The sequence below is a fragment of the Schistocerca gregaria genome, chromosome 1 (assembly GCF_023897955.1).
Source record: "Schistocerca gregaria isolate iqSchGreg1 chromosome 1, iqSchGreg1.2, whole genome shotgun sequence".
Classification (NCBI taxonomy): Eukaryota; Metazoa; Arthropoda; class Insecta; order Orthoptera; family Acrididae; genus Schistocerca; species Schistocerca gregaria.
The window spans coordinates 502,000,351-502,019,949 of NC_064920.1; the positions used below are offsets into that span (position 1 = coordinate 502,000,351).

The window sequence follows — 19,599 nt, forward strand, 5'->3', positions numbered from 1 at the left end:
ATTTCCAGAAAGCATTTGATACAGTGCCCCACTGCAGACTGTTAACAAAGGTAAGTCTGTATGGAATAGGTTCACAGATGTGTGAGTGGTTCAAAGATTTTTTAAGTTGTAGAACCCAATATGTTGTCCTCGATGGTGACTGTTCATCAGAGACAACTGTATTGTAAGGAGTGTCACAGGAAGGTGCAACAGGACTGCTGTTGTTCTCTATCTACAGAAATGATATGGCAGATAGGGTGGGCGGCAGTCTGCAGTTGTTTGTTGATGATGCTGTGACATACAGTAAGTGGTCAAAATTGAGTGCCTATAGGAGGATACAAAATAACTTCGACAAAATTTCAAGCTGATGTGATGAATGGCAGCTAGCTCTAAATGTAGAAAAATGTAAGTTAGTGCAGACGAGTAGAAAAAATAAACCCACACTATTTAGATGTAGCATTAGTAGTGTCCTGCTTGACACAGTCAGACCATTTAAATACCTGGGTGTAACGATTCAAAGCGATATGAAATGGAATGAGCTTGTGAGACTGCAATAGGGAAGGTAAATGATTTTGGTTTATTAGGGGAATTTTGTGAATGTGTGATTCATTTGTGAAGAAGATTGCATACAGGACGCTGGTGCGACCTGTTCTTAATTATGGCTCGAGTGTTTGAGATCCATACTAGGTTGGATTAAAGGTAGACATTGAAACAATTCAGAGATGGGCTGCTAGATTTATTACTGGTACGTTCGAACAAGTGTTACAGAGATGCTTTGGGAATTAAACGGGAATCCTGGAGTGACGGCAGCATCTTTTCAAAGAATGCTATTGAGAAAATTTAGAGAACTGGTGTTTGAAACTGACTGCCAAATGATTCTACTGCTGTCAACATACATTGCACATAAGACCACAGAGGTATGATACGAGAAATTAGATATCACATGGAGGCAGACAGACAGTCATTTTACACTCGCTGTATTTACAAGTGGAACGGGACAGGAAATGTCTAGTTGTGCAGCAGGGTGCACTCTGTCACGCACCATGCAGTGGTTTGTGGAGTATCTATAGAGATGTAGATGTATCTTGGGAGTTGTTGCACATAAAGTAAATGAACAGCATTTGCTTATTTAGCAGAAGTGAGCAAGAATATGATGTAAAGTAAATAACCATATCTTGCAAAAGCCTTTTCAAGGAGGTTGGTATTCTTACACTCACTGCCAATACATTTAATTTTAATGATTTTTCATTACTGACAATAAAAATCAGTTTCATCTGTACTGTGATATATTATTACAATATAAGACACAAAAATAATTTTCATGTAGATTTTGCCTCCTTGGCTAGGGTTCTTAAGAACTCAAGTGGAAATATATTCAAAAATCTCCATCTTACATAAATCAAGAAATGGGTACCTCTGCCCATTCAGAATAAAACCAAATTCTTCATTAGTTGTGCTTCCTGCAAATTGTTGGAGTATCTAGATTCAGCAATTGAAATAGAAAAAATGTTAGCTCACAGAAGATACAAGGCTTCAGTACCTGTACATTATAAAAAAGAATAAGTTAATTTACAACAGGTGTAGTGCAAAAATGTTTTTACATGAAGAAGCTGACTATTGAGTGGACGAGTTATTAATATCACTATTTGACAGACGTATGTAGAAACATTCTCCTAGAACGCTGGCTGGTCAAACGATTGCTTTCTTGTAAAAAATATTGCACATTGAAGTGACAATGTTCACTATTTGTGCTGGGCCAAAGGTAATGGTCATTACAAGTGATGTATACGTAATATAGCGTTGTAAAAAAGAAAACAGTAGCTGGAACTGAAGTGGCAATAGGGTTGGTAGGACAAAAGTAAAATTTTTTGGAAATTTGTGGTAAGGTCTTATGGTACCAAACTGTTGAGGTCATCGGCCCCTAGGCTTACACACTACTTAATCTAACTTAAACTAACTTATGCTATGGACAAAAACACACACACACACACACACACACACACACACACACACACACACACCTAACTTATGCTACGGACAAAAACAAACACACACACACACACACACACACACACACACACACACACACACACACACACACACACACACAAGGAACGACTCAAACCTCCGAAGGGGGGAGCCACGTGGACCGTGACAAGACGCCTCAGACCACGCGGCTACGCCACACGGCTAAAAGTAAAATTTCTTGTGTGAGCTATCAGGACCACAAGATGTCCTGCTTTCATCCAACTGCTGGCTAAGAATGTGAAATGGTTTATTAAGTTAAAGTACGGGAGTTTTATTGATGTTGGTTGTGGGTAACAGGCAGTCTCGTACTCAGGTAAGACACAGGAGAAATGAACATGCCATTTTCCTCTAAGGAAAGAAATTGTGTTAATTAGTTCACAGAACAATATTCAATGATATATTTGAATGATTGTGAACAAACAGATTCATTTGTTAAGTGGAATGGGAAGGGGAAAAGCTATACGGAAATACTGCTACAGCTGACAGTTCCCTCATGTTGCACAAATTATCAGTGATTGAGAACTAATTAATGATGGTTTATAGATTTAGTGGTTTCCTGTGTCATTTAAACTTCAGAGTAGCACTTCTATTCCTAATCATTCACTAAATGGCTTCATACGTTATACTACATAAATCTTTGCTATAATTTTGATGTTGAAATAAACAGCTCAACAAAACATTTTGCACCACTTCCATACCTGTGAAGGTTTATGGACTTAGAGTCAAAGGAAGCAGGAAGTGAAAAAATAAGCCATATGAAGTAAAAAAAAAGTGACAAACCCAAAACCAAAATAAAGGCAGTCTGTACAACAGTGTGTATCTTTATACATCTGTTAAATCGAAACCTGCTGCTGGGTAACATTCAATACTTCAATACTATCTTGCTTCACAGTGTGCATTGCAATGTAATTGGATCCTCCTTGAAATGCTGTCGTCCAGGATATGGTCAAGATGTTGAAGTTCATACCTGTTCTACTCTTCAATGGTAGCGCCAGCAGTGTGTGAGGCAGGTTCCTGTGACAATGCACCATATCTCGAACAATGACTCCATCACTGACAAAATGTTAACTGTAGGGATGGACAAGAGGTTCCAGGATCTCTTCCTGATCCCACACAGCCATCAAACTATGCTTGATAATGATGAGGGGTGTCTGACATTTGCACGTGACACCTGCCTAAAACATTACTGACCTACCTCTCTGCTGAAACCTAGATCTGCATGCCTGCGACGTTATTGGTACCTATCGCTCTCACTCTACTACAATGCTCATCAAGTATCAGACAAATCCCACTCTCTTTGGGGGAGAGAACCTAGTGCCATTACCTCAGGTTCCATTTCCAAACACAACTGCCCACATTCTTCACCCATAACATGCTGCAAGTTTGTACTGTTGTTTATAATGCACACCAAGAAGCCAAACAGATCGTGTGAAGATTGCTGAGTACTCTACAAAAAGGGAGCCTACAGTCTTGTTGAATTCTCCTCTGGTTACCTACAAGCCATAATTTGTAGCAGTCATTGTCCAAAGTTGTTGACAGCAGGTGACCATTATGAAGTTTGTCTTGCATCAACAGCTGAAAGTTCAACTGATGTTGTCATTATGCATACCAATTTAGCAGACAGCTTCCCAACTTGAAAACTCTTCTCATCATGGAGGTACAGTCTAAGCTTGGAATGACATTATACATGTTGATAGATGAGCAGTGTACAATAGCCACTTTGTGTTCAAGATGGAGACTCTGTGCAGTCTATTTAACTATACTGATAATGAGAGTTTGCTTTTACCTCCATTACATAGGTGTCAGTACATGGCAACTTCCTGTGGTCTGAACAGTGGTTTTCAAGGCTATGCAAGTCAAGAGGATGGCACTTTTTTTTTTTTAATTAGTTTACTTAGAAATAATTTTTACCATTTAGTGGTTAAATAGAATAAGCTGCAAAATATGTTTCAATCAGTGAAGTTATAAGAATGCTTAATATGAAGTAGCTGGCAAGAGCAGCAACAGAGTGGTGCCACATGAGCACTTTTCCTTCAAGTAATTAGATGATAAAATTATTTTGTCTTTACTTAACTTCATAGAAGTTGCTTCGAGTAGTTGCTCTGTCAATGTATAATTAAACCCATTCAAAATCCCTGAAGTGCGCTCTCCTTCATATAGGGACCTACAGAACATGGTGTGTGAGTGAGTGAGTAAATAAATAAATGAACACTTTATACATAGGATTTATAACAGTTTTAATGCATGGCACAGGAAGTATGTAGGTCAGAGTGAGAACTGTACACCTTCATTTAATCTCATTTTCTGAAGAAGAATCGATTGAAATAGGACATGAGCAGAACACTTAAATTTTTGCACAAGGTCTTAATAAACAGGCAGAACTACATAAAAAATGTTTTTGGACAATTCTAATCAATTATTCATAAATGATCAGGCCACTGGGGCACACCTTACACATAATATGTTGTATAAGACATTTTTATGCTTTGATACTATGATATTTCTTTAACTTTGCACTATAAGAGATTGCAATTCCTTGTTGTTTTTTTTTTAATTAGCACAGTGCAGCCACTTTTGTTACCTTGATTGCTTCCACTTTTTTTCTTCAAGAAACACAGAGCACGCACAGGTCCACACAGCATGGTTTCCGCAGCAGTTCACACTGACAGAGTTGTGAGCATGCGATTCCTTTTTCGTGGGCTGCTCTACTGTAACTACACATGAGAGCAATATGCGCATAGAATTCACATTTGTAACAATACATGAGATTTGAAATACAGGGTGATTCAAAAAGAATACCACAACTTTAAAAATGTGTATTTAATGAAAGAAACATAATATAACCTTCTGTTATACATAATTACAAAAAGTATTTAAAAAGGTTTTTTTTCACTCAAAAACAAGTTCAGAGATGTTCAATATGGCCCCCTCCAGACACTCGAGCAATAGCACCCCGAGACTCCAACTCGTTCCACACTCTCTGTAGCATATCAGGTGTAACAGTTTGGATAGCTGCTGTTATTTCTCGTTTCAAATCATCAATGGTGGCTGGGAGAGGTGGCCTTCATCCTTAACATACCCCCATAAGAAAAAATTGCAGGGGGTAAGATCAGGGCTCCTTGGAGGCCAGTGATGAAGTGCTCTGTCACAGGCTGCCTGGCAGCCGATCCATCGCCTCAGGTAGTTGACGTTCAGGTAGTTACGGACAGATAAGTGCCAATGTGGTGGCGCTCCATCCTGCTGAAATATGAATTGTTGTGCTTCTTGTTCGAGATGAGGGAACAGCCAATTCTCTAACATCTCCAGATACTGTAGTCCAGTTACAGTAGCACCTTCGAAGAAAAAGGGACCAAAAACTTTATTGGCCGAAATGGCACAGAAAACGTTCACCTTAGGCGAGTCACGTTCATACTAAGTTGTTTCCCGCGGATTCTCAGTGCCCCATATACAGACATTGTGACGGGTGACTTTCCTGTTAGTGTGGAAAGTTGCTTCATCACTAAACACAATCTTTGAAACGAAAGATTCATCTGTTTCCATTTGAGCAAGGATAAAATCACAGAAATCGATTCTTTTAATCTTATCAGCTGCAGACAGTGCTTGAACCAATTTCAGATGATAAGGTTTCATAACTAACCTTTTTCGTAGGTCTCTCCATACAGTCGATTGTGGAATTTGAAGCTCTCTGCTAGCTCTGCGAGTCGATTTTCCTGGGCTGCGAACAAATGATTGCTGGATGCGTGCTACATTTTCATCACTCGTTCTCGGCCGTCCAGAACTTTTCCCTTTGCACAAACACCCATTCTCTGTAAACTGTTTATACCAACGTTTAATACACCACCTATCAGGAGGTTTAACACCATACTTTGTTCGAAATGCACACTGAACAACTGTCGTCGATTCACTTCTGCCGTACTCAATAACACAAAAAGCTTTCTGTTGTATTCTTTTCGAATCACCCTGTATATGGCTGCAGCTTGAGGTCAGGAAATCTGCCTTGATAAATCCAGCAAAACTGGCAGCCCTTTCCAGGTCACCATTTATCTGTTTCAAAATGTTTCTCACCTCAGTACCACCCTCTTCAGACCATGCCTTTTATAGTTCACAAACATCAATCAGTTGATCATAAATACAATAGACGGGCAAGACATGTTACTGCTTGATCTCCAGTGCAGACAGTAATATTTGCTTACCATTCAGTCTTTTTGAGTTCTTTAGAAGTTCTCGTGCCATACGGATGACACAGAGGAGAAAATTGACAGACCTTGAGTGTGAGACTTTGAGCTTGGAAGTTCAATCCAGGCTATGTTTGTAGAATGACAGACGTAATGATTTCATAAAATAATTTTGTGACAAAGAAACCAAGTGGAGAAATAGGACACACAATAAACTTTTCAGGTAAGGTTAACTTATTATTTTAAGCAGTTTGAAACTATTTTTTTCATTTTTTCATGAATCATTTTTTTATTATTACCAACCAAAGTTGTATAAGATATACTTCAACTAATACCTAACAAAAATATTAATTTAACATTAAATCATGTCACGAATACTTACCAAACAATAATGCCTGTTGATTAAAGTAGGTTACAAATTTATTTGTTATATCTACTGCTTCTATGGATGACCTTCGACATTGATCTGGAATGGGATACAATGAACTTTTCAATTCTTTGCAGTCTCTTCATGGAGATGTGATACACAGGATAAAGCGAAATTCGCACACTCGGGCTTCGCAGTGCGACTCCTCACAAAATTTCGGCCGGTAAGTACATCCAGCAGAAAAAGGACATTAAAGAGTGGCAATCTGGCAACTCTGTAACTACATGTACAATAAGTACCCATGTTACCTCATACCAGTTCTGCTGTACAGTTGGTGCAGTGGACAGCGTTTTGGGTTAGCATGCAGGAGGTCGAGGGTTCGATCCTGGGCTGAAGTGTGCTTTTTTGATATGCTAATTTCATTCTGACATTTCATACTGTAATATACACTGTTTCTTAGTTCAGATGTATCCTAAATTTACAACATTTTGTAATGCTCAACATTAGAAATACATGGTTAGACAGATAAGAAACACAGTTGAAACAAATGACCTGTTACAGGACAGAATAACTACAAAATCATTATCACTTTCGAGATGCTAATGATGATAGCACAGTGCAATAACACAACATCTACTTGTCATTTCTACTACGTGTAATATGAGTGCTCCGATGTTGCACTTTAGCAACCAGTGACAATAATAATGTCCATATTAATGACCACATGACCTTCACAACAGAACACATTGTCCTCAGAACAATAGATGCTCAAAGTGACCTCCCTGCACGTCATAACACTGCACAACCCACCAGATCACACAGCTCTGGACCCCTCACAGCAAAGCTTCATCCACAGTAACAAGAACAGCATGGAATACTTATTACCAAGTCTTCCACATTCGTCGGTGGAGTACAGTACATGTGCACCTTCAGGTATCCCTACAGGAAGAAATCCAGGGGATTTAGCTCAGGTGAAAGAGCTGGCCATACAGTTGGACCTCCATGTCCGAGCCATTTCCCTAGAAATGTTGTGTTCAAATACTGTCACACATTAATTCCAGAGTGTGGAGATACACCATCAAATTGGAACCATATCCTCTGCAGAACATGTAGTGGAATATCTTCCAGCGCATCAGGCAGTTAGTTTGAGAGAAATGCATGATACTTTCGTGCAGTCAACTGGTCAGACAACAAGTAGGGACATAAACACCTGTTGTCCAATATTCCAGCCCAGATGTTGATACCAAAACAAACTAGATAGTGACAGTCATGAGTGACTTACAGGTTAACCTCACACCAATGGCAGGCACTGTGCATATTGAAGACACCCTCACGAGCGAATGCTGGTTCATCTTACCATATTTACAGTTTTCCCAAAGTCATCATTGGCTTCTTGTTGTTGGAACCATTCACAGAACTGCAACCGCTGATGGCGATCTGCAGAATGCAGGTGTTGCATGAAAGAATAATAATAGGGGTGCAGCCCATGGTAGTGCAGCACATTAATGAACTTGTGTTGCAAGACACACAGCTGTCTTGCTACACTACATGTACTTTGCTGAGGTTCTTGGTCTATGACCTCCAGAATAGCTTCCTCAGTAGCTGGAGTACAGTGAGTCTGTGGAAGACCTCTGTCACGCGATTGTGGAAGAAGCGAACCTGACTCCTGAAGGTGCAGCTCCAGATGACGAAACACATATTTATCCGAATGGCGCCGACGAGGATGTCTAGCAGTGTATTTACGAGTTGGGACACCAGCCCGGTTATCAGATGCACCAAGGATCAGAAACATATCAACATATTCGTCATTTGTGCGTGCCATATGTCTGCCACACTGGTTTAGAAATTTATAATGAGAAAATGCAGTACATGTTCGCATGTACATTGGAGTCTGTCATAGGTGAGTTACTCCACTCGCAACTACTCTCTGTCTGGTGGACAGTGCATGCAGTATAAAGACGTCATCACTCCTGTACAATGTTGCACCTAACATGCATTACCCCTCTGACAGATATTGTTCTGCACGATTCATCTCAACACTGCTAATTGTGAAATGTTCAGTTTCGAATTACACTGTTTCCCTAATGGTAATAGAAGTGATATTTCCACAATCTCATCAATAATAATAATAATAATAATAATAATAATAATGCATTTACATATGTACTGAACAGCATGCAGTTACCAGACTCAATGTTGAAAGGTATAATTAATTGGACCATAGTGATAACACATACTAATAGTAACCGAGTTTGGACATTATTTTCAAAGCATGTTGCTAGTCCTACAGGCCGTAATGAAATGTAATGGACCTCAGGAAGGCAAGGATAGTAGTTGGTACTAATCTAAGGGATAATTGGAGAAGGGTACAAAGAAAACTGGTTTCACATCTAGTAAATGAAGTGGTGAGAGTGAATTCATGTCCATGATGTTGAAAGAGCTTCAAAGCTGACCTTCCATTTCTATGATTGTAGTATGTAAGTGCAAATGTTTTCTAGAAGACCTGCTGCAATCCCTGTTGATGATTAAGATGCCAGATACTGTACTACCTGGACTATATTTACGAAATAAAAAACATATACCTCAACCTGGGATCGAACCCTTGACCTCCTGCTGCACCAACTGTACAGCACAACCAATATGAGCTGGAAGAGGTAGTTACCATACATGTGGTTACAGTGTTGCCAGATTGCCACTCTTTAATGTCCTTTTTCTGCCGAATGTGCTCACCGGAGGAAATTTTGTGAGAGTCATTTTTTTGTCGCTGGCACCTGAGGAATCATACTACAAAGCCCAAGTGCACGAATTTCGTTTCACCCAGTATAGTCTTCAGTGTTAATATATACAAAAATATAGTGCTGTTATACATGAAAAATATAATTTTATCAAACCAGTCATAAAATTTTCAAAAAGCTTATAATACTGTGCAATACTCAAGTCGTTTGTACAAGATTGTTTATTTCTGACACATCTGGTATTTCTTAACAAGTTCCTAAAAATTGTCATCTTTTCTGTAAGATTCCAATAGCACATTTAATTGTTTTTCTAGTTTTTGATAGATTAGTATTTAAGTTTTCTTGATATCCCGTTATATGTTTCGCTGGAAATTCATGCAGAAAGCACGGTTTCAATGGAGAAAGGAAAGAGAACAGAATATTTCGGTAGAAAAGAATTTGATTAATATACTTAAAATTAATAATAATGGAAGTATCTCATCAAACAGGTTTGGCTCTTACTAGCAATGTAAGATCCTAGCATGTTCGTTTATGTCTTTGCATTATAAACAGTTAAAAAAATAGCAGAAATGTATTCTTTTGGTTGTATGTTTTGTTATAGTTATCGTCAATAACAAATTTTTGTTTTAATAAGATACATTCTCTTTGTTCTAGAAGACAAATGAAGAAAGAAATGGAAAAAAACCTGAAAACTACATTTAGGAAGAAAGTGCAAACTCCGCAGCCTAAATCTGGTTCTGCCTCCAATTCTCCGCACAAGTGGAAAGTTCAACTCATGGAGTTTATTAAGGACATTGCTCTTCTGACCCCAAAGCTAGGATACCTTATGTATCCTTCAGAGGGAGAGAAGGAGAAGAAGAATAAGAAGAAAAAAAGAGAAGAGGAGGAGGAGGGGGAGGAGGAGGAGGAGGAGGAAGCAGCCACTGGCATAGATGGAAAAATCAGAGACCAGTGTCTTAGAACTTGTGGGAATTTGGCATCATTTCCAAAAATTACACAGTTTAGTGATGTGATGATACATAGAACACTCACAGAGCACTTTACATACAAAGCATATAACACATTATAATACCAAAAATTGAGACAAACAAAATTTATGGGCAAGTAAAACACTAGTTCTTTCTTTTTATTATCTAACTGGTGGTTGATCTCGGTGATAAATGCTGCAACAGAGCCCTCCAACCTCCAGTGTTGTGCAACACATAGTGAGTAATAGTAGAATCGTAGTCCAACATGTAATCCCAGAGCAATGCTGGAGAGTGAAAGGGTCTGCCGTAGTGGGAGCTTGGTGGGTCGTCATCAGTGATTTTTGGAGTATGGAAGTGGATATCAAACCCTGCTGTTGAGATGGTAGCATCTGTGCAAAGTTCCACACTGGGGGAACTGAAAGCAGAAGTATTGTCCACAGGTTGTAAACAAAGATGGTCGTCATCCTGTTCCACCAGCACCAAAGTGGGCTTTCAGTGTTGGACTGATGAAGTTGAAGGTTTGCCTTTCATCATGATGGGAAATGTCTGTTCTTCCCCCCCCCCCCCCCCCCCCCTCCCAAGAAAAGACCTTGTAGCATCCAAAATATAGTAGTTGGAGAGCAGCAAAAATCTCATAGCATGACATAAGAGAAATCACATAATCAACTGTGAATTAAATCTTACCATATGCCATTAGCTTGAGATGGCAGTGAGGATGTTGGCTATGTGAAGTTGGACTTTTTCACCAAAAATGGTAATTTTGCAATAGTCAATGATGGAAAAGGTAAGAGGAATTCAGCCGCCAGTGTGAGGCATTCACTATACAGTACTTCTGTAAGCGAAGACTTCAGCTTGCCTTGTTTGCAGTTTGGATATCAAGTAGAAACCATAGCAAAGTGTCAGTGGATTGTCTGTTCTGGCACACCAAAGTGGCTTTCAGGGTTGGGTGCCACCTTTTGATCAGCCTATTGTTTTGAGGGTGATAAGTAGTTGTATGGAAGCACTGAACTCCGAACAATTCGTACAACTTGACAAAGAGAACTGATTCAAATTGCCACCCCTGGTCATTTGTGATAGACACTGGGCATGAAATATCCATATGCTAATGAACGACCATGCCATAGATTCCACTGTTATATCTTTTCAGGAAACTGTCCCATCCCACCGTGTCGTATAGTTGATGGCTGACAGAATGTACCTGAAGCCATTAGACTCTTGCAAAGATTAAGTCCAGGTGCAAATGTGTGAAGGTACTGTGAAGCGGCCACACAAACTGCTTTATAATGAGTTTTGTGGTGGGGCGAACTGCTGGATGTGACAGATTACACAAGCAGTCAAATATTATTTTCCTGAACAAAGTCAGAGCCAAGGGCCATGGTCTGCTATGTGATGTGTTGCATGATAGGTAGGTGTGAGAAGTAGATATTCTGATGTATTGTAGCTGCAAGCTTGTAGTGGGTCGTGTGAGAGGTCCTGTTACTGTTTATCTTGTTCCTGTACTGCAGCCAAATAGCTCAAATCAAATCCCTCCCCTTACATGCTGGATGTCAGTTGAAAGCTGTGCAATAAAGTATAAATGTCTACACACACACACACACACACACACACACACACACACACACACACGTGCATGCATGCCCAAATGTCCCGATTATGATTACAGACGGACCAATGGGCTTTGATCAGTGAAAAAATGTGAGGCCCTCTATATCTTCTTTAGAGTATTTTACCGCCTCATACAGAGCCAGTAACTTTTTACCACCCTTGTAATTTTTTTGAAAAAATGTGGAGATTGCTGGACACCATTCACTGTTTGTTGTAAAACTGTACCAATGGCAGTATCGCTAGCTTCAGCAGTGATAGGCTGACGGTTGAACCAGGGTCGCGGTGCTCTGTAATGATCATTTGATTTAATCAAAAACTCTTGACATTTCCTCTCATAATGTTACACCTAGATTCTTTCCTGTATTTGTCCCAGACAGAGTGTCGATTACAGGAGCTTGAATTGCCATGGCTTGTGGAATGTGATGCCACTAGAAGTCAATCATATCTAAGAATCTCCTAAGTTCTTCGCAAGCTGTGGGCCTACGCGTCAGCTGAATTAACTTCGTTCTATCCTCCATCACCCTAATCCCCTCTGATCATACAGAATGTCCCAAAAATGTTACATTCTTTGGTTGTAGCTGATATATCTTGGTATTCACTACTACATATAACTGTTCCACATTACAAGAAATATGTTGGAGGTGTTTTTCACGCTCTTGTGGCAAAGGAGAAGAAATGAACACATCCTCGTTGTGTTATGAAAAACAAAATGGGAGTTTGTGCACAGCAAAATCTATGAATCACTGTCACATCTGTGGCGTATTATTCAATCCAGAAGGCATGTATGAGCACATTCAATAAGTTGTGGGACATCAAGGAATATTCCTGTTTCAGCCCCTATGGTTTCATGAAGTTCCGACAGGTGGCGGTGCTATACGTAGCCTTCAAAATTGTGTTCCAAGCAGAGAGCTGTCACTAAGTTTCTTTTGTTGGAAAATCAGAGTATCACAGATATTCGTAGGCATTTGCAGTATGTCTATGGAGACCTGAAGTGAATAAAAATACAGCAAGTCATTGAGTGTGGCATCTGTCATCATCGTGACAATGTCTGACACACACACACACACACACACACACGCACACACACACACACACACACACACACACACACACACACACACACACACACACACACACAAATCCAACCTCCTGTGTGCCACCTAGTCTCACACAGCTGTGACTGGAATTTTGGGATGTGCAGTCATGTCTATTGGTAGTGCTGGCACACTTGTCCACCACTCACAGGTGTGTGCCTGCTAGGTTTCTTGCCACCTAACAGAAGACCATAAAGAGCAATGACAAACCATCTGTGCAGTATTGCTTACTTGGTAAGAGCCTTATCACGACAATTTTTTTGTCGAACATTGTCACAGGTGATGAAACACGGGTTTATCACTTCAAACTGGAAACAAAATGGCAATCCAGGGAGTGGCGCCACCCCACCTCTCCTCTGAAGAAAAAGTGCTACATTTTCTGCAGTATTATAAATATATTTTCAGTCTTTTCACTTCACAATATAAATCAATAAAACACACATAATTTCTTCTCCATCTTCACAGTTCTAACTCACGCAAACAACTGTCCTAAAAACAAAGATTTTCTTCCAACACACAGCAAAGAAATTACTATCATATATCGATCTATTTATGCATAATAATCTTTGGAACATGCATTTCACAAATAAAATACAAATAATTGTTTATCTTTCTGGAAAGTCCATAATCATCATTGTAATTACATTAAGTATTTATAAATGTTGACATTTAAACATATTCGCATAGCTACGTAGTAGTGAATTTTGGCTTTTATGTTTACAGTATGGTATTGTTCATTTCGTATGATCAAAGATCAGTTAGTACATTTATCTTAACATAAACAGTCGTCACAAAAATGCAAACCAACTTCTCATTCTCCATGACAATGCAACGGGGCACACAGCTTTGTGCAACTGAGAGCAGCTCACAAGATTTCACTGGACAGTTCTTCCTCATCCACAGATTTTCCACCTTCAGACTTCCATCTCCTTGGCCCAATGAAGGATGAACGCCTGAAGGATGTACTCCATGGAATGTGTATGGTGGGGAAGTTATTTGTGCAGCTAGATGTTGACCAGTAGCAGCTAGATGTTGGCTCTGATGTTGACCAGTAGAGTGATATGATGTGGGCATAGTTCCTCCCAAGTAAGGTGGCATAAAACTGTCACATTGGATGGAGATTATGTTGTAAAATATAGTCTCGTAGCCAGAAGAGTAAGGAATATGGTGCATTGGAATACTAAATAAAAGAAACCTGCTTTCAGAAAAAAAGTTTATTGCTTACTTACTGAACGCTCCCACAAAAAATTCAAATAAACGAAAGTGGATAATAACAACAGTTTAGAAATGCCCACAGTTGTCATCAGTCATCAGTATTTGCAGGTAAGCCTTCCAGCAGTCTATAATGCTGAATACTGAAGCACTGGATAAAGAGTGTGAGAAGTCTTGGATATTTGGTACTGGATAGCAAACAGAAATGATCCAAGATCTGGGGGCCCTATAGTCTCCACATATCCGAAAAGCACAATTTTTTTTTTTTTTTTTTTTTTTTTTGAGCCAAATGAATTGACAATGCTTATGTACTGTTTGAAGGGTGTAAAATGCTCTTGGTTAACAAATCATCTACCACGACTCTCATGATCTGTAACTTGTCAAAGAAAAGATGCCATGCCTTACAAGAGACAGGCAGTTGTCTAGTTTCAGTCTGGCTGGTGACACTTTCACATGATTGAGGAACATCAGCTGTCACAACGTAAAATAATTTTTACTCTCACATTCCATTACTAGTTTTGTTACATAACAATTCCTATGAACTCTGTCACCCTTAATGGCATGGTGGGTCAGGGACAGGGAAACACTAAATGCACATGTATGGAATTTACTGTCACTAACATGTACATTGAGGCATCAAGGGATCACCAATTTAGTATTGGAGGGTAGCGTGGAGGGTAAAAAATCGTAGAGGGAGACCAAGAGATGAATACACTAAGCAGATTCAGAAGGATGTAGGTTGCAGTAGGTACTGGGAGATGAAGAGGCTTGCACAGGATAGAGTGGCATGGAGAGCTGCATCAAACCAGTCTCAGGACTGAAGACCACAACAACAACAACAACAACGTGTACATCTGTACATACACTATAGATGCAGAAGGAAGGTAGTTGTAGTGGGTAGTTGATGACATCCACAAAGATTCCAACAGATTGACGCAATGTTGAGTGGTGTCCACCACTTTTTAGCAGCAGTAGCATGTACGCCAGCAACATCTGTATCACTAACTTGTCAGGGTATCTATATTCGTTGTCATCCTTTCATTGGTAATACAGTTCTGTACTCTTGATTTATAGGTCCTTTGCTTCACACCAGATATCTGTGAAGCTGAGATCCTGTGAAGGAAGGCACTCAAAAGAGACGAGGGGGTGAATGTTGTAATGACAAAAGTGAAGTTAGACCTCTGTCAACTAGTTGAGTCACTTGTGCAGTAACTTCTGTATTGATTATTTAATTGGATAGATAAAAAATCTACTCACTAAGCAGCGTCAGAACACACACATGAAAGACAGTTGTAATTGGCAAGCTTTCAGAGCCAGTAGCTCCTTCTTCAGGCAGAAGGGCTGAAGGGGATGGGAGAGGAGTGAACGAAAAGGACTGGAGAGGTCTAGGAAAAGGGGTAGATTTTGGGAAAGTCACCCAGAACTGTGGGTCAGGGCAGACTTACTGTATGGAATGAGACCTCCTCTTAGAATACCACTATATACAGCACAATACACCAGTACTTTTAAACAAAATGACATACACAGTAAAGGTAATCAACATTTGATCAGTACATTTTTTATTTTGTTCCTGGACCAAAAGTAATTTTTGGGTCAGAGAATATATATATATATATATATATATATATATATATATATATATATATATATATATATAGAGAGAGAGAGAGAGAGAGAGAGAGAGAGAGAGAGAGAGAGAGAGAGAAAATTTGAAAATATTTATTCACAAAAATACAAGCTTCATTTGTTGTGATATATAACATACATGTATATGCACTTTCCAAATGCAACTGTCATTGCAGAAACATTTCTTATTAATAAATGGCAGTAGGAGAATTACAAAGGTGACACTTGGAAACATCAGCCGTAAGGCACTAGCCTCATTTCTTTGTAAGACACATTGCATAAAAGATACAAAATAAATTTATTGTACTATCAAAATAGGAACTCTCAGTATAAAATAATTACACAGAGTATGCCACAGTTACACAATTTTCATAGAAAGGAGTGATTGCAGATACATCCTTCACTTCTCGAAGGAGAAAATAAAAAGTTCCTAAACTTTATATATGAGGAGTCCTCTATAAACAAACATGCAATTTACTGAGCTTCATACCTGTCTTAATGCCAGTCACAAAAGTCAGGCACTAACAAAAATGTCAGGTATGGAATACATACTAACTCATGTGGCAAGATGTATCACATCCATGAGCATTCACAAATATGAGGATATCTGTCGAGTCAAGATATGCTCATTTTTTTTAAAAATACAAATGAATACTTTTACTCCATACTTGACTGGAAATTTGCTCTCAGTTTCTTCTGCTCATACATCTCCAGGAATAGTGCTAGCTTACTACTTATTCTTTTACACCCACCACCACCACGAAAAGAAGGACTCAAAAAACTGTTAATAAATTGATCAATAAGAATTTGTGGTTCTGTTATTCCTTTCTCATATACCGATTTTTTTATGAACTTCAATATGTCGTCTTCTTCTAGCTGTTTAAACTGAAAATGGGTTACACTTCCACAAAAAGTTAGACTGCTACCATCCAACTGTGTACTGAAACTGTTATCAATGTCATTAACAATAAAATTTTGTTCAGTGGTAAAAATGAAAATGAATATTACTTTAAGAAACTGCCTGTTCATTAATTCATAGTTTTTCTTCAATTCCAATATCATGTTTACATCACTTTTTTTCAGGTCATCTATTATGACTAAATTATAACCACACAAAGACATACGTTTGTCAATGTCACCTGGTGAGAGCTCAGAATGAACAGGTGCCATAAAATGCTGGACATTTTCTGACCATGGGAAAAATTGAGCTATTAGTGATGCGACATATGTTTTTCCAACACCAGAACTACCTGAAAATATCAGAAATTTTATATCTGAATCCATAGGTGAATTCATGGTCTCAATAGTCCTTATTAACTGGTCTTTAATTTCATCTTGGCCAAAGACATTTTCATCCAATACACCTCTAAGTTCTTCTACGTTAAACACTTTATTGCAGGTGTTCCGAAACATTAAATGAATACTTATCACAACAGCACTCAGGATAAAGCACATTAGAGATAGTGTCCACCACCTACACAACTTCCTTTCTGGTTCCTTATGACTGTGCGTGCTAGATGCGACCATACACTTTGGGGATTCTTCATGTGTGGATTGTGTGCTGAATGGGTATACAATTTCATCACACTTTAAAAAAACTGATGGTGAATTATATTCACCACTATTATTAATTCTATAGCCAATCCACCTCTGCCGCAAAATAGAAACTTCTTTACTGCCTATATGCTTCACTGTAATTTCCTGCTGATATATCTGTCCAAAGCCAGCTGGTGAGAGCACAGTTTGTTTAACCCCCCTCTTACATATAACTGTTGTTTTGATGGTGGCGTTGCCCATCTCATTTCCACAGGAAGTTGTCATTTTGTGCAACTGCTGTTTGTTCCTTTTTTTATGGGTGCATTCCTTACTGTCTCTGAAATGCAATGAAAATAAAATATTAACTCATTTTATCACAGTACTTGATTAAGGCATGTTTTTGAATAACATAAGTTCAATTCTCACATACCGCCAAGGTAATACTTAGATGTACATTCTAATTCATAAAGTAAAATGTACATGTATTAAAATATTTGAGGCAGCTTGCAAGTTTTCTTTCTCTTGTGTGCGCGCTTGTCAACAACTCTGTGTTTCTATTATTTGATGAGTAGTCTCCCTTACTCTACAATTATTTAACTTGTACCAGAACTTTTGGGTTTTAAATTAGTTTGTTTTTGGATAAATGTGGCTTTTCAGGTGCACTTGCAAGTACAGGGATCCATACTGACAATTATTTCGGTCTGAGTGGTGACATCAATTTTTGATGCATTTTCTTTGTCAGTGAAGCGGAGGTTGTTGAAAAGCAGGAGTATGCATTGCCTTGTACACCTTTTTCGATTAGTGGAGAACGTCAATTTTGTTACCTTTAGTTTTTGCACTCTTTCGCTGCAAGGCATACAGGGCATTCACACGTCCACGTAGCACAGTTTTCCAACCAGTTAACGCTGACTGAAGGTCAAAGGCTGCTCGCTACATTCACCATATGGTGCCCGACTTCTACACACGAGGGTAGTATGCCCATACCTTTTACATTTATAAAATTGTGGGATTTGGAATATGTAGATGAATTAGGAGTGCAGAGGGAATTTCACTGTTAAATGGAGAGTACAGACATGGTGAAAGAGACGATGATAGAATAAGAAATGAATGTCGAATTGGAAGGTACAGGGGATTCAATATTAAAAGCAGAGTTTGGCCAACTTGTAAGCCACTTGATCTAACTAGGCAAAAGAGACAAACATTCCACTGGAATTTCTAAAATCATTGGGGGAAGTGCCAACCAAATTGTTATTCCAGTTATTGAGTAGAATCTATGAGACTGCCATCTATGGGACCATCAAACTCTTGAGAGAACATATCCATGCAATCCCAAAGACATCAAAGGTGAAAAATGCAAAAATCATCATGCAGTTGGCTAAACATATCATGCAGCCTAGTTACTGATAAGAATATTATATAGAAGAAATGAAAAGAAGATTAAAGAGCAATTAGATGACAATCAGTTTGGCTTTAGAAAGTATAAAGACCCAGAGAAGCCACTCCAATGCTTCGCTTGATGACGCAGGAAGACATCAGAAAAATCAACACTCCTTCATAGAATTTTTCAGCCCAGAAAATTGAATGCCAAGATAACATGATACAAGATGTCTGAAGTTAGAGAGAGAGAGAGAGAGAGAGAGAGAGAGAGAGAGAGAGAGAGAGAGAGAGAGAGAGAGATCAGTGATCAACTAGGAATCAAAATTTGGGACTCCACAGTGGGTGGACTGAAAGAATTGTGCCAACTTGAAAGGAAAATAACACATTATAGCTGAAGTGAGGAAGAAAACATAAACAGACTATTGCCACATAAACAGCATTCCTGACTAAAGAGTGTCCACTAGTATCAAACATAGGTCTAAATTTCAGGAAGAAATATCTAAGAGAATGTATGTCTGTACGAAAGTGAATAATGGACAGTGGGAAAACCGGAAAGGTGGAGGATCAAAGTATTTCAGATGGTGTGTTATAACTGACAATTAAATTGACTTATAGGATAAGAAGTATGACTCTGCAGCTGAGTGATCAGTGCAACTGACTGCCATGTGGAGGACCTGAGTTTTGACTCCCACTTAGGCCAGGGATTTTTCCCTTGGTGGGAGGACTGGAATGATGCACCCAGCTTCTTGAGACCAATTGAGGAGATACTAGTGGCTCCAGGTCAGAAAAACTGATGACGGTCAGGAGAGTGGCGTGCTGACCCCACACACCTCCATACTGCATCCAATGGCAGAGGGTGACACAGCAGTCAGTCAGTACCGAAGGGCCCACATGGAC

At 39.1% G+C, this 19,599-nt stretch overlaps 1 protein-coding gene across 2 annotated transcripts in view; it reads right to left on the minus strand.

The window, feature by feature from the left end:
• Window positions 1–15,869: 15,869 nt before the first annotated feature.
• Window positions 15,870–19,599, minus strand: part of LOC126354114 (uncharacterized) — a 42,730-nt gene continuing 39,000 nt past the window's right edge. For both annotated transcript variants that reach the window (XM_050003510.1, XM_050003518.1), the window contains exon 2: window positions 15,870–17,662. In XM_050003510.1, coding sequence (XP_049859467.1) covers window positions 16,447–17,610 — 1,164 coding nt within the window. In that variant the 5' untranslated portion in view covers window positions 17,611–17,662 and the 3' untranslated portion in view covers window positions 15,870–16,446. The remainder of the gene's footprint in view (window positions 17,663–19,599) is intronic.